The sequence below is a fragment of the Emys orbicularis genome, chromosome 2 (assembly GCF_028017835.1).
Source record: "Emys orbicularis isolate rEmyOrb1 chromosome 2, rEmyOrb1.hap1, whole genome shotgun sequence".
In the NCBI taxonomy this organism is placed as follows: domain Eukaryota; kingdom Metazoa; phylum Chordata; order Testudines; family Emydidae; genus Emys; species Emys orbicularis.
In genome coordinates this window covers 203,429,173-203,444,142 of record NC_088684.1, presented here as the reverse complement: position 1 = coordinate 203,444,142, position 14,970 = coordinate 203,429,173, and the positions used below count along the sequence as shown (strand labels likewise).

At 38.4% G+C, this 14,970-nt stretch overlaps 1 gene segment (V, D, J or C); it reads right to left on the bottom strand.

Annotated features, from left to right (window-relative positions):
- Positions 1-14,970, bottom strand: part of LOC135873776 (immunoglobulin heavy constant gamma 3-like) — a 41,799-nt gene that overhangs the window by 2,742 nt on the left and 24,087 nt on the right. Inside the window, 1 exon segment of the C gene segment in view lies at positions 593-901. Coding sequence covers positions 593-901 — 309 coding nt within the window.

The following is a 14,970-nucleotide window of genomic DNA, read 5'->3' as shown; positions in this document are numbered from 1 at the left end:
GGCCCATCTCTTAGGTATTTTTGATGTGCAAGAGGGGGAAAGTTAATAAACCCTTCTTTTCCATTGCATTTGAAAGAGATAAATTTGTATCTGCTGTTATTAATTTATTGTATCTCAGATAAGAACCAAACAGAAATTACTTCTCTGAATCTCTTTTCTCTTGCATTATCTTTTTGATTTTGTTTTGTGTAATTCTTCTGGTCTGTTTTAATAAGCTAGATGCTGTGTGTATTATTACTTTTGTTGCAGTATATAGCACTTGTTCAAAACCAAACACTGTAGGCCAGGTCTCTGGCGGGTGTAAATCTACAGAGCTCCGTTGACTTCAGTGGAGTTATGCTGATTTACACTAGCTGAGGAGTTCAGCCAACATTTTCTTTCATCGTAGAAAGATTTTAAACTGGGGGGAGAAGCCAAAACTGAGCTTTTGATGGAGAAGCAAACTTCAGTGATAGCCCACTTATGGAGAGATGGAAAGTAATATTGGCCTGGAGAGCGCAAACCCTTTTAGGAACAGTAATACATTTTATTGTAAAGAAACAGTGAACTCTCTAAATATATATAGAACTAGTTTTAATAATATAGTATATACCTGGAGATTTGATAGAGACAGAATTTGCATTGAGTTCATGTTGATATGTGCACTTATAATTCTTGCTGCTATTTTTATCTATGGTCAGCCAGCTGCTTATTGAGTATGATTGTTGATTGTCACCAGGGGGCCAAATTTCCTCGTGCACTGCATTGTTCTCTGCATTCTTCTTCTCCTCATCTTCCCAAGTCACCTTAATAACATTTGGGTAAAAATCCTCAATGAGGCACATGTATGATACTTTCCCATCTCGTTCAGCAGAAGGAGGCAGGAACTGAGCCTTGGTGGAATCAAGTTTTGCTGGTGTGTCTGGATTCATTTTGGAGAGAGAAGTGAATTTGTTAGGAATTAAGTAAATTCAGAATTACATTATACATAGCATGTTTTGCTTTTGAAACAATAAAGAAAGAATTCACAGATTTGAAAGTGAAGAGAGAGGCAATTTCATTCCTTGCATCCAATTCCTCCAAATTGCACGCAAGCACACAATCTTAACTCTGAGTTCAGCATGAGAACGATATCTCATTGCCAAACGTATTTTAACTACTTTAAGTCTATAATATATTGTTACTGCCTATTAAATACTGAAGATAGGAGTAAATTGACGACTTATGAGTTACAGCTTTAGGGAGTTGAAATTGCAGAAGTTAACATGCTTAAACTGAATGCAGGTTTTTGTGGAACAGAAGAATCTGTGAGAGTGCCCACTAACTTAGCTTCCGGACTCCAAACATATTAAACACTTTTTGAATGAATGCTAAGTACAGCTTTATGTTCTGGTTCATTTCAAAACATTTGTGACTTTGAAAATCTCCCCTTTATTTACCCAAAATTTGTGTATAAAAGACACCATGATAGTGAGAGGAAGGGTACATCTGCACTGCAATAAAAGCCCTGCGGCATGACCACGACTGGCCCAAATCTCCTGACTCTGACTTGCTGGGCTGGGGTTGTGCAGCTAAAACTTGCAGTGTAGATGTTTAGGCTTGAGCTGGAGCGCAAGCTCTGAAACCCAACAACGGAGGTGGTCTAAGAGCCCAGGCTCCAGTCAGAGCCTGAATGTCTACACTGCAGGTTTTAGCACCAAAGCCCGAGACCATGAGCCCAAGTCAATTGAGCCAGGCTCTGAGACTTGGTGCCACAGGATTTTTATTACAGTTTAGATGTACCTGAAGGGAAGGGTATTAAAGATTCCACAAACCTTTTAATATGACTTCTCTTTAAATATCACTAGACTATTTTATCAGGAGATAAACGTGCCCTCAACTAACTGTATATACTATTTAAGAACCTTGGTTAACACCTTTAAAAAGAGAGTTAGAAAAGTAATCGTTAAGCCTTTTCCACACTAAAAAACTGAACCATTTTGAATTTTTTTTATCAGTTATTCACCTGTAGTGGGGTGGTCACCCTGTTCCGGCTCTGAAGGGGTTAAAGCAGCCCTGGAGAGGGCTGCAGCTGGAAAAGGTAGGCTGATGGGGAAAGCAGCCACAGCTGTGGCCAGCATATCAGGGTCCAGCTGGCACTTATAAGAGGGCAGTGGGCCAAAAGCTAGCACACACTCTCTCTCTCTAGCTTCTTGAGAGAGAAGGACCTGGCTGCCTGGGAGTTGAGTAGGGTACCTGAGTTGGAGTAGTGCTGGGGAAGGGCAGAGGGAGTTGAGGAGCTCCAGCCAGCAAAAACCGCAGGCTGCAGGCCTTGCTAAAAGGGCCAAATAGGCACTGGGGCTGCAGAGGGGCAGCCTAGAGATAGGCAAAGGTAGCAGATCCTAACCCCCTTGCCAATGAGTGGTTTACAGACAGCAGTCAGCCCCAGGGAACGGGGGCTAGATGATGACTGGCAGTAGCCACTGAGACAAGGTGGGTTTAGAGGGTTGGGGGTTCCCCTGGGAGGGGAGGCCCAGAGCAAGGGGGTACTGTGGTGGGCAGAACCCCTGGGCAAAGGGCACCGGGGTCTGGGAGGGACACGGGGCCAGCGGCAGGCGAGACACTGGCCGCAGAGGGTGCTCTGGGCTGGAAAGAGCTAATTCCTGAGACAGCCAGGAGGAGGTGCTGCACTGGTGAGTTGTCACTCTGCTACATCACCTTAAAATGATATAAAAACATCCAAGATATGTTCTATTGCAGATTCAGCTGATACAACTTTGGGGAAACTGTTGCTGAACGCCATTTTGGGAAATTACAGTAAATACATTAACCTGTATCCCTCAATGACAAATATCAATTAAGAAATTAGCAAGGATGATGCATCCTAAAATGCGTTGGTCATGTATTTGGTAAATGTAATGCAGTGTTATGCATAATGCTCAACACTTCTGAAAATCAAGTCACTTAAATGCCACAAAAAGTATTTAGGAGCCTAACTTTAGTCAATCACTTCTGAAAATCTTGATTATGAAGCATTTCTAATAATGGAGCTCTCAACAGAACCAGGGCCGGCTCCACGGTTTTTGCCGCCCCAAGCGGCGGGGAAAAAAAAAAAGCCGCGATCGCGATCAGTGGCAGCTCCACGGCGCTACTTTCTTCTTCGGCGGCAATTCCGCTGCAGGTTCTTCCCTCCGAGAGGGACTGAGGGACCCGCCGCCGAATTGCCGCTGAAGAGCCCGACGTGCCGACCCTTCCCCTTGGCCCCCCAAGCACCTGCTTGCTGAGCTGGTGCCTGGAGCAAGTCCTGAACAGAACTCAGCTATCAAATCTTTGCTGAGGAATAGAGGGAATGTTGCTGCTTGTGTCCAAATCCTGGAGTGGATTAGCGAAGTGCCAATTAGTTAACGTCTGCTGTGTCTCCTGAATTATTTTTAAATAATTCTGCCTCTGTATTACTTTTGTCACTCTAGGAATAGAGCTGATAAAAAAAAATTGCAAAAAAACCCAAATTTTTGTCACTTCATAAAATTTTTAAAAATTGTTGCCTGTTATAAATTGGATAAAACACAACCAAAATATTTTTATTAAAAGTCTGAACTAGAAAGGATAAAAATATTATTTGATCCCTGAGTTTGTGTAAGTGCATGAAATAATAAATACTGAACTAGACCAAAGAAGACTTCCCCATTAAAATCACTATCTGTCTGCTCATTTCATATGGCTGACATTAAATAATACATTTTTTTTAAACAGTATATTGAATGTACTAGTTATCACATTAAGTGAGCAGGTTCAAAACACTTTTACTGCTGCTAATTTCTGTCTCCTGTTTGTCACTGTGGGATACAACCAAGAAAATAAGGTTCCCAACCCATCTAACTGCCAAAGAAATATTCTCTACAGAACGAGGCAACGTTCTCATGTTATAAATGTGCATCACAAAGAAGAAACGGAAGGTTGTCGATATTTCAGTAGTTTCGAAGGTTCCCAAATGGGCACCATGTATCATGTGCATTCTCTATTTGTTCCAACACTTAATTTGAGGTGAAAAATTAGAGGCCATTTAACAAAATAGTTGGCCTTTACCCCACAAAATATATTGGTTGGAATTTTTAAAGCCAGCAAGAAGTGATTTAGGTGCCCAAATCCCTTTGAAATTCAGGCTCCTTTGATAATGTCACCCATTGTCTTTAGTCAACTGAGACACAGATAGATTAATAAATACTAAGGCCCTGTTCCCACAAAGTCTTACACATGTGCTTACTTTTATGCATTGTGAGTAGTCCCACTGATGTCAAAGCTTGTGAAGGTTCCTTTTCTAAAATGATTTCAGCTTATTTTTCTGCTGTCCGGCTATTCTAGAGTTTTCTGAAAACCACCCAGGAATACAGGATTGGGCTTGAACAGTAGGTTTACCAAATGATTTATTCACTCAAGTCTTGTATGTATTCAAAACACCTTTACATAGCTTCCTGCCCAGTGATGTTGTGCTTTGCAAAAACTAATGATTATTTCTGGCATTTCTCATTAGATGTTTTTAGAAATTAGTCACATTTACATGTTGACACTTTTGCAAACACATATAGTTTTTTGTATTTACACATGGTTAGATGGGTGTCTATCCAATATAAAATCTGAATTTTGTACATATATGAGCAGCATGTGTGTTTGCATAAGTGAATGTGCAGCTGCATAAGCAAAATCCTAGTCTCACTTTAGGTCTGCTCTAAAAGCCCTTGAGGCCAATGGGATTTTTCTCATTTGGCTTCAATGGGCTTTGCATATGACACTTTAAGAAGCTCAGACCCTTAATTTCCAAGTCAATTATAATTTCCAATGTGGAGCTACTTGTTGTTTTGGTCCAACTTAACTTTTCAAAACACCTCGCTTGTCTAATTTATTTAAATTGAACTTTTAACAAGGAAGGCATGATGTAAAAGAATATACGTGATATATTTTTATTATTTTAAGTAGCACTTCTCTTTTTTAAGATGACAATTGACTTTGGGCCCTTTGGTTTCACTCCTTCCTCAGAAGAAATTCCTATTAGTTTCAATGGGAGGTTTTCTAAAGGGAAGATTGCAGAGTTATGTTGTAATTGACTCACTGCTAACTATTTTTGTGTGTTGCAATCTGCATGCCACTTATAGTTAAACTATCATACGTAAATAATGCTGATGTTCTATTTGAGAACAAAGTTCGTTATGCCATCAGAATTTATTTAAAAATAAGTAAATGGTATGCTTGTAATTTTAATTTTGTATTATGTGCTTAGTCCAGCAAAGTGCCGAATGTGCCTGTGAAGTTCTGAATGCATCTCATTTCCCACTGAAACCACTGGATATTGAGGGTGCTCAGCACCTGGTATTATTTACACCCAAAAGAGAAAAAGATTGTTACGACATTTCTCTGTTGCTAGCCAGTGACTTATGATTTCATTAACATTAGTGTTGCTAATAAATTATTACACCCGTAATAAAATTTTAGTCAGGATACATTTCTTGCATTGAGATAAATTATTGAGCTTAATTTGATAGATTTTTGCCATTATGAAACATTTAAAGTAGTTTGTCTGAAAACTTACAAGTTACGACAAGTTTTGTGCCAGTTCCAAAGATTTTCACAGTTCCCACAGTGTTGCAACTTACTAAAAGATCTGCCCAAGACATTTCTATTCAGAGGGATCAGATCTGAACAAAGATTGCTAAATAGGCACAACTGAGAGCCAGTTAATTCAACCAAAGAAGTCAATGTATTTTTCAGTGTAGGCTTACATTGGTCTTTTCAAATACTATATACTAATTTGGTAGGTTTTAAATTCTGTTTGAAAGAATCATTCATTTCACTGACAGAGAAGATCTGTTTGACAGTTGAGACCTAATGTTATACCAATCTCATAGAGCTGGAAGGGACCCCAACGGGTCATCGAGTCCAGCCCCCTGCCTTCACTAGCAGGACCAAGTACTGATTTTGCCCCAGATCCCTAAGTGGCCCCCTCAGGGATTGACCTCACAACCCAGGCTTTAGCAGGCCAATGCTCAAACCCCTGAACTATCCCTTGTACTATTTTCTCTTCTCTAGTGGATTGATGGAAATGGATATTACAGTTAAATTTCAGTGTTTTTTATCCTGTACTGTCAGAGTGGTCGAATGGCTGCATATTAAAAATATAAATAGAAATAAACATATAATTAGAAAAAAATACTCATTCTACAGTATACTGTGACCTATCCCCTTTTCTCAGGATGTTTCACGACATCTTTCCACCCACCAAACACTATTTTGAATGGTTTCCTGAACTGTTTCAAATGTATAACTGTCTAATACAATTTTGATTTCCTGTGCAGTATAATTAAAAGGAATCGTAAAAGGCCAGTAGGCTTGGGGATTGGTTATATTCTTATTGAAGTCTCAATGACAAAGGAGAGAGATACTTTGAGATGCATATTTTAGCAACCGAAATGTAGCTTGCCCTATGGAACATTATGGAACAAGGACCAAATCCCAGTTAAATCTTTTAAATCTATTTTTCTTTTAAAGTGAATTTAGAATTTGTGAAACGTGCCAAATTAACAGCATTGGAAACTACCGATATTGAAAATACTTCAGCATTCTACAATAGTGGTCCAGTGCTTAGTAATGCCATTGTAAATTGTTATGGGTGATTTTTGACCATTTCAGGATAATCTATTTTATTTAATACTGGATTTCTCACCTGGTCCTAACAGCGTATTTGAAACCTGTTTGCAAAGGTCACCTTTAAAGGATGAGATGGTGAATTAATTAATAGCCCTTAAATTCTTGATATTTCTGCGAAAAGTGCAGAAATATACACAAAAGGGAAAAGATACTTTCAGTTAAAAACACGTACTCAGAACATGAAGATTGTTGCACCTCAGGCAATTTTCCTTCATTAATCAACGTAAACTGATATATCACTGACAATAACAAACTCACACTTGCTAAATTGAAACCCGTGCTGTGAATTTTACACTTGCTGGCATTTGGACTCTTTCAATGGAGTTGCACAAGAGATGAATTTGGCCCAATATTTTAAATGTAAAACTCTCCATTTCCCTCCTTCCTGATTCTTAACAGCTATTCAGTAAATATTCCAGACTTCTACACTTGTACTCACTTTACTCATTAGGACCAAAACTCCCCTCATTCAATCCATTGGTGTCCTTGGCAGTTCCACATTCAGATCGAGAGCAATACATGGCTTATGTGCAAATTCCTTTTTTTATATTCAATTATTCGGTACAATTTTTCTGTCCTTTGTTTTTCTTTTGGTAAATAGAATCAATCAAGAATAAACATACTTACCAGAAACAACTAGTTTGGTTCCTGTGCCAAAGTACTTGATCCAGCTTGAAGTATCACGTTGACTTTTCATTTTACAATAAGCTGTGGTACTTTACTTATGCTGCTGTGTCCTTGCTCAAATAACCAGGCACTCCTATCAGTAGCTGGGAAAATACTTCTAATGAAGTAATCCTAGTTTCTTGACTGCTTGGAGAATTTAACAAATTTCACAATTGTGTGCCAGCATAAAGCTGATACATAAATTCTCTTCCCAGTGACTCTATTTGCATGTCCTTGCAGGTTTTCTGTTAACGAATCCTCACTCCTTAAAATGGAAACTAGATGATGGCTTCTATTTGATTTTAATGTTGTAAATAGACTGTTGGATCAGGTGGTTCTCAAACATTTTCAGATATGTGTTGTCCATATATGAAAAGAGAGATTGTCTCATGGACTACAACCCCTCTTCCATTCCCAATAGCATTGACCACCTCCTCCTTCTCCCATCCGCAATCACATCACATCCCTGTAGCAGTTGCTTACATGGAAAAATGATACCTGCAGAGAATTTCATTCTTAGCTGTATTACTGAAATTTAATAGATGGCAATGAAGAGGAACCAGCATTATGTGATCAGCCAGCTGCAGCTGGGAGTCTGTACCCTAGATATGTATTTTGCTGTATGTTGGGATTGTTTTTGTTTGTGGGTTACCAATTTACTGGTATCTTTTTATATGGCTACTGGGGAGGGGAAAAAACATTTTCCTCTGCATACACAGATGTTTTAAAACAGAACAGAGATAACATCTGAGAAAGCCCACCTCATTTCAGACAAAAGGTGTGGATGATAATCTAGCAGTTGTTAGGGAATTTACCAGAGGATTTGATCTCTCTCACAGACACGGACAGTCACCCCCACCTCACTCACCTGCAGAGTAATTCTGGGAAATAACTGACAGTGGGTACAAAAAATTCAAAAGGAACATACAGAGAGAGGTTCCTCCAAAATGTACAGGTGGTTGTGTCAAAGGGCTTGCTTACTACCCAAGAGTTTATTGGGAATATCTCCCAGCATTGCAATAGTGCTGGTGAATCTTCACTGGTGAGTACTGGGAGAACTGGTGTAGTGAGGGCAATAGCATTCATTGGCTTGTTACCACTATTTCTTCTAGACCTGCTCTGAGCAGGATTAAGTGACACCATCATAAAAACACCATCACTAGCACTGCTGCACTTGGTGTCCTTGGTGGGACTGAACTGATGTTAGTGCAACAGTGGCAGATTTCACAAAATAAATGCATTGTAGCTCCTCTACCAAACAAATATACCAAGTCATAGTCATACATTATATAACATGGTAGTTGCACTGGTGTTGCACTTTCCATCCAAGAATGTCAATGTACTTTAATGCATTAAGCTTCAATGTCTATGTGAGGCAGGTATTATTCACAGCAGGAGAAATTGAAACCCAGAGAGGACAGGTGACTTGGTTATGCAGGGAGTGTGTAAAAGAGAGCCAGGCATTGACTCCAGATCTTCTGAGGCCCAATCCTGTACTTTAACCAGGAGCTGGGCAGTCATAAGAGCCACCAGGGAGCCCAGGCTGCTATGGGGAGCCCTGGACCCTCCACCTCACCCAGGGTCGGTGTGCCCCAGAGTTGCGGGGGTGTAGGAGGCAGAGCCTTGTACTTTTTAATTGATCCTAAGTACAGGTTTACATTCTGGTTCATTTCAAATCCATTCCAGGATCCTCTAGAATAGTCAGAAATGGAGTGTGGAGACAATATTTTAACTTTTTTAAGAGAGCTAAGATATGGTGTTTTGCTTCAAAACCAGCCAAATGGATTTAGCTCAAATTTTCCAAAATTATTTATCTTGAATTTCTCGGTTACACAGTCTTGAGAATAATCAGTTTAAACTCTGATGCTATCCTATACAAAAGTACTTCACTAATGTAAATAATCAATATTTATAGTGTAATCAATAAATATCAAGGAAATCAAAGTGAAGGCAACCTTAACATCCAAACCACTCTCCATTCACTTACCTTACCAGTGAGCATTTGAAAATCTCCCCTTTAGTTAACCAAAACTTGCATATTAAAAAAACTCTATGATAATGTGAGGAAGGGTATGTCTACACTGCAATAAAAGACCCCAGCTGGTCCAGGTCTCCCGACACAGGCTTGCAGGGCTGTGACTGAAATTGCAGTGTAGACATTTGGGCGTGAGCTGGAGTGCGGGCTCTGAAACCCAGCGAGGCGGTGGGTTTCAGAGCCCAGGCTCCAGCCCGAGCCTGAATGCCTACACTGCAGTTTTTAGCTCCGCAGCCCGAGCCCCACAAGCCCAAGCCTATGGACGCAGGGTCTGAGACTAGGTGCCATGGGATTTTTAATGCAGTGTAGCTGAACCCAAAGGGAAGGGAAATAAATGTTCCAGATACCTTTTAATAAGGCTTCTCTTTAAAAATCACCAGTATATTTTATCAGGAGATAAATTTGCCCTGAACTAACTGCATATACTATTTATGAACCTTGGTTAGCACCTTTAAAAAGAGAGTTAGAAAAGCAATCTTTAAGCCTTGTCCACAATGAGAAATTTAACCATTGCTGACAATATTTTTCTTCAATGATTCACCTTAAAATGATATAAGGAATGACCTATGTTCTATTGATGAACCAGTTAATATCACTTCAGGGGGAACTGTTGCTGAACGCCATTTTGAGAAATTACAGTAAATACATTAACATGTATCACTCAATGACAAATATTAATTAAAAAATTAGCAAGGATGATACACCCTGAAATGACTTTGTTCATTTATTTGACAAATGTAATGCAGTGATATGCATAACAGTCAGCACTTCTGAAAATCAAGCCACTTAAATACCCAATTAAGTATTTAGGAGCCTAACTATAGTCAATCACTTCTGAAAAATCTTGATTATGAAGCATTACTAATAATGGAGCTCAACAGAACTCAGCTATCAAATCTTTCCTGAGGAATAGAGGGAATGTTTTGTCCAAATCCTGAAGCAGGTTAGCGAAGTGTCAATTAGTGAATTTCTGCTGTATCTCCTGAATTATTTTTAAATAATTCTTCCTATTAAATAATTCTTATTAATGTTGTCACTCTAGGAATAGAGCTGATCAAAAAAAAATTGCAAAAAAACCCCAATGTTTTGTCACTTCATAAAATATTTTAAAATTGCTGCCTGCTATGAATTGGATAAAACACAACCAAATATATTTTTATTAAAAGTCTGAACTAGAAAGGATAAAAATATTATTTGATCCTTGAGTTTGTATAAGTGAATGAAATAATAAATACTGAACTAGACCAAAAAAGACTTCCATACTAAAATCACCGTCTGTCTGCTTGTTTCATATGGCTGACAGTAAACGATACATTTTCTAAACTATTTGGAACTGAACCAAACTATAACCCTGGAACTTGGGTTGTGTCAAAAAGTATTTAAAATATCTTAAATGTAGAAGCAAATGAAGACAGCTGAGACCTAAGACTGCCTAACCAAGAAAAATTCCTTCATTAAAGAACTTTCTCTCATTTTGGAAATTATCACCAATGTAGGGAATTGATTTTTCTGTTCTTTTCGATTTCGATCCTCATGCTCCGGCACTAATTTGTTCGACATTTGGAGCTCAATCTTACATTCCATATGCACCAAAACCACCCGGGAATACAGGATTGGGCTTCAACAGTAGGTTTACCAAACGATTTACTCACTCGAGTCTTGTATGTATTCAAAAAACCTTTACATAGCTTCCTGCCCAGTGATGTTGTGCCTTGCAAAAACTAATGATTATTTCTGGCATTTCTCATTAGATGTTTTTAGAAATTGGAGTTACATTTACATGTCGACACTTTTGCAAATACATATAGTTTTTTGTATTTGCACATGGTTAGATGGGTGTCTATCCAATATAAAATCTGAATTTTGTACATATATAAGCAGCATGTGTGTTTGCATAAGTGGATGTGCAGATGCATGAGCAAAGTCAGTTTTAAATTTCTGGCCTCACTTTAGGTCTGCTCTAAAATCCCTTGAGGCCAATGGGATTTTTCTCCTTTGGCTTCAGTGGGCTTTGCATAAGACACTTTAAGATCAGACCCTTAATTTACAAGTCAATTATAGTTACCAGTGTGGAGCTACTTGTTGTTTTGGTCCAACTTAACCTTTCAAAACACCTCGCTTGTCTAATTTATTTAAATGGAACTTTTAACAAGGAAGGCGTGTTGTAAGAGAATATACTTGATATATTTTTATTATTTTAAGTGTCACTTCTCTTTAAGACGGCAATTGACTCTGGGCCCTTTGGTTTCACTCCTTGCTCAGAAGAAATTCTTATTAGTTTCAATAGGAGGTTTTCTAAAGTGAGGATTGCACAGTTAAATTGTAATTGACTGACTGCTAATTATTTTTGTGTGTGTTGCAATCTGCATGCCACTTATAGATAAACTCTCATATGTAAATAATGCTGATGTATTATTTGAGAACAAAGTCCATTATGCCGTCAGACTTTATTTAAAAATAAGTAAATGGTATGCTTGTAATTTTAATTTTGCATTACATGCTTGGTTCAGCAAAGTGCTGAATGAGCCTATGAAGTTCAGAATGCATCTCATTTCCCATTGAAACCAACGGACATTGGGGGAGCTCAGCACCTAGTGTTATTTACACCCAAAAGAGAAAAAGATTGTTATGACATTTCTCTGTTGCTGGCCAGTGACTTATGATTTAATTGACATTAGTGTTGTTAATAAATTATTACACTCGTAATAAAATTTTAGTCAGGGTACATTTCTTGCATTGAGATAAATTATTGAGCTTAATTTGATAGATTTTGCCATTATGAAACATTTAAAATAATTTGTCTGAAAACTTACTAGTTACGACAAGTTTTGTGCCAGTTCCAAAGATTTTCGCAGCTCCCACAGTGTTGCAACTTACTACAAAATCTGCCCAAGCCATTTCTATTCAGAGGGATCAGTTCTGAACAAGCATAGCTAAATAGGCACAACTGAGAGCCAGTTAATTCAGCCAAAGAAATGGTGGAAATTTCAATGTATTTTTCAGGGTGACCTTACATTGGTCTTTTCAAATACTGTATATTAATATTAATTTGGTAGCTTTTAAATTCTGTTTAAAAGAAAATAATTCATTTCACTGATAGAGAAGATCTGTTTGACATTTCAGACCTAATGCTGGACTTGTACTATTTTCTCTTACCTAGTGGATTGATGGAAAAGGATATTTCAATTAAAGTTTGCCCGATGCTCCGTGTTTTTGTCCCTTTACTGTCAGAGTGGTCGAATGGGTGCATTTTTAAAATACCAGTATAAATAAACATATAATTAGAAAAATACTCATTTTAAAGTACAGTGTGACCTATCCCCTTTTCTCAAGGTGTTTCATGACATCTTTCCACCCACCAAACACTATTTTGACTGGTTTCCTGAATTTTTTCAATAGTAAAACTGTCTAATACAATTTTGCTTTCCTGTGCAGTATAATTAAAAGGAATCGTAAAAGGCCAGCAGGCTTGGGGATTGGTTATATTATTATTGAAGTCTCAATGACAAAGGAGAGAGATACTTTGAGATGCATATTTTAGCTACCTAAATGTAGCTTGCCCTATGGAACATTATGCAACAAGGGCCAAATTCTAGTTCGACTTTCTATAGCATGTGTTGCATAGAGTCTCGCTGATATAGACAAGGCTACAAAATATGTTAGGCCAAATTCTCGACAAAGGGGGCCACTTAGGGATCTGGGGCAAAATCAGTACTTGGTCCTGCATGTTACAGGATCAGTCCTATACTTATTAAAAATATGGGTAATTTTGATGCTGGATCAGGCCCTTTTATTCCTGCACCCCTCCACTCTTATGTGAAGGCATTTATGTTTTAGTATGAATTTGAATTGATTTTGTGCAATAGAAAATTACCATACTAATCACATATACAATATTCACAAATATTGTCTCTCTTGGTTCCAGTGCACATCCTTTCTCCCAGACCTTTCACCTGCTCCTATGCCCTTAACAAGAGAGAAAAAAGTAGGATGAAATCCAGGCTCCATCCAAACCAATGTCAAAACTCTCATTGACATCAATGGGGCCAGGATTTCACCCCTAACATCTTCCATCTCCTGATTAATACATACTTGCCATACGAGAGGCTAAATCCTAGTTACCGCACTAAAGAGAGTAAAGGAGAGCTACATGATGGACGGGAAGATGAAATCTTTCCCCCAACCTAGCTAGAGCATCATGGTCTGGGAGCTTTAATGATGTCAATACAGTTGCTCACCCACTAAGTAGGAGTTTTAACCAGTTGATCTCCCTAGTCACAGACCCACTGGCCATTCCATGCCCTCACCACTCACCTACCCCCAATCCCCACTGTTCTTTGGTGCACAGGGTACCCTAGTATTGCCTCTTTGGCATGCCCCCCACACAGGATGGAACTATGGATGTTCTCCTGGTCTGGGGTATTGACCCCTACACAAGAGAACAACCCAGCTTTGACTCGGGGTGAGCAAAAAAAATTCTATTTCAATAATTAATAGTCAATGTGATCACTAATTCGTTTTACTTTGAATTCTGTACATTAACCTCACATTTAGATAGTAAAGACATTGATTCTTTTACTGTAGATTGCATATCACGTTTCCATTGTCAGTTATCCTTTTTGAATAAATTGTGCTCTGCAGTTGCTAAATTTATATTATCACAAGTAACTTTTTCTCTATGTTACTATAGAACTTACTTGAAACAACGAGTTTTGTGCCAGAGCCAAAGACTTTGATATCATTGTTCTCACTGTGTTCGTGTGCTTTGCAAAAACTCATGGGCCAGATCTTCAGCTGCTGGAAATCAAAGGAGCTCTATTGAGGGTCTGGCCCATATAGCTTCAATATAGCCCAATATAGCTTCATATTATTTGATGTGCAATTGTGAACAGAAGTTGATAGAATAACTTTAATATACTAAGTATCAGGGGGTAGCCGTGTTAGTCTGTATCTACAAAAACAACAAGGAGTCTGGTGGCACCTTAAAGACTAACAGATTTATTTGGGCATAAGCTTTCGTGGGTAAAAACCTCACTTCTTCAGATGCATCAGATTTTTACCCACGAAAGCTTATGCCCAAATAAATCTGTTAGTCTTTAAGGTGCCACCAGACTCCTTGTTGTTTTTTTAATATACTAGACTTCCGATTTAAATGGCTTTTCCTTACAAAATGGCAAATGTTTGATCCTGTATTCCTCTGACACCCCAAACTCCAATAGATTGCATTGGATGTTTGCAGTACTCTAGAAGCAGATATGCAAAATTGAAAATACTTCAGCATTCTACAATAGTGGTCCAGTGCTTAGTAATGCTATTGTAAGTTGTGATGAGTGATTTTTGACTATTGCTGGAGAATCTATTTTATTTAGTGCTGGATTTCTCACCAGGTCCTAACAGTGTATTTGAAATCTATTTGCAAAGGTCACCTTTAAAGGATGAGATGGTAAATTATTCTTAATATCCCTTAAGTTCTTGGTATTTCTGCTAAAAGTGCCAGCAGCAGTGTCTATCATGATGAAGTTTTTTAAGGTGGACACCTGTCCTTTGAAGATTTTTGCTCACAACTGCACATCACTGTCTGCCATAAATTTGGATTTGGTCTTTTAGGGCCA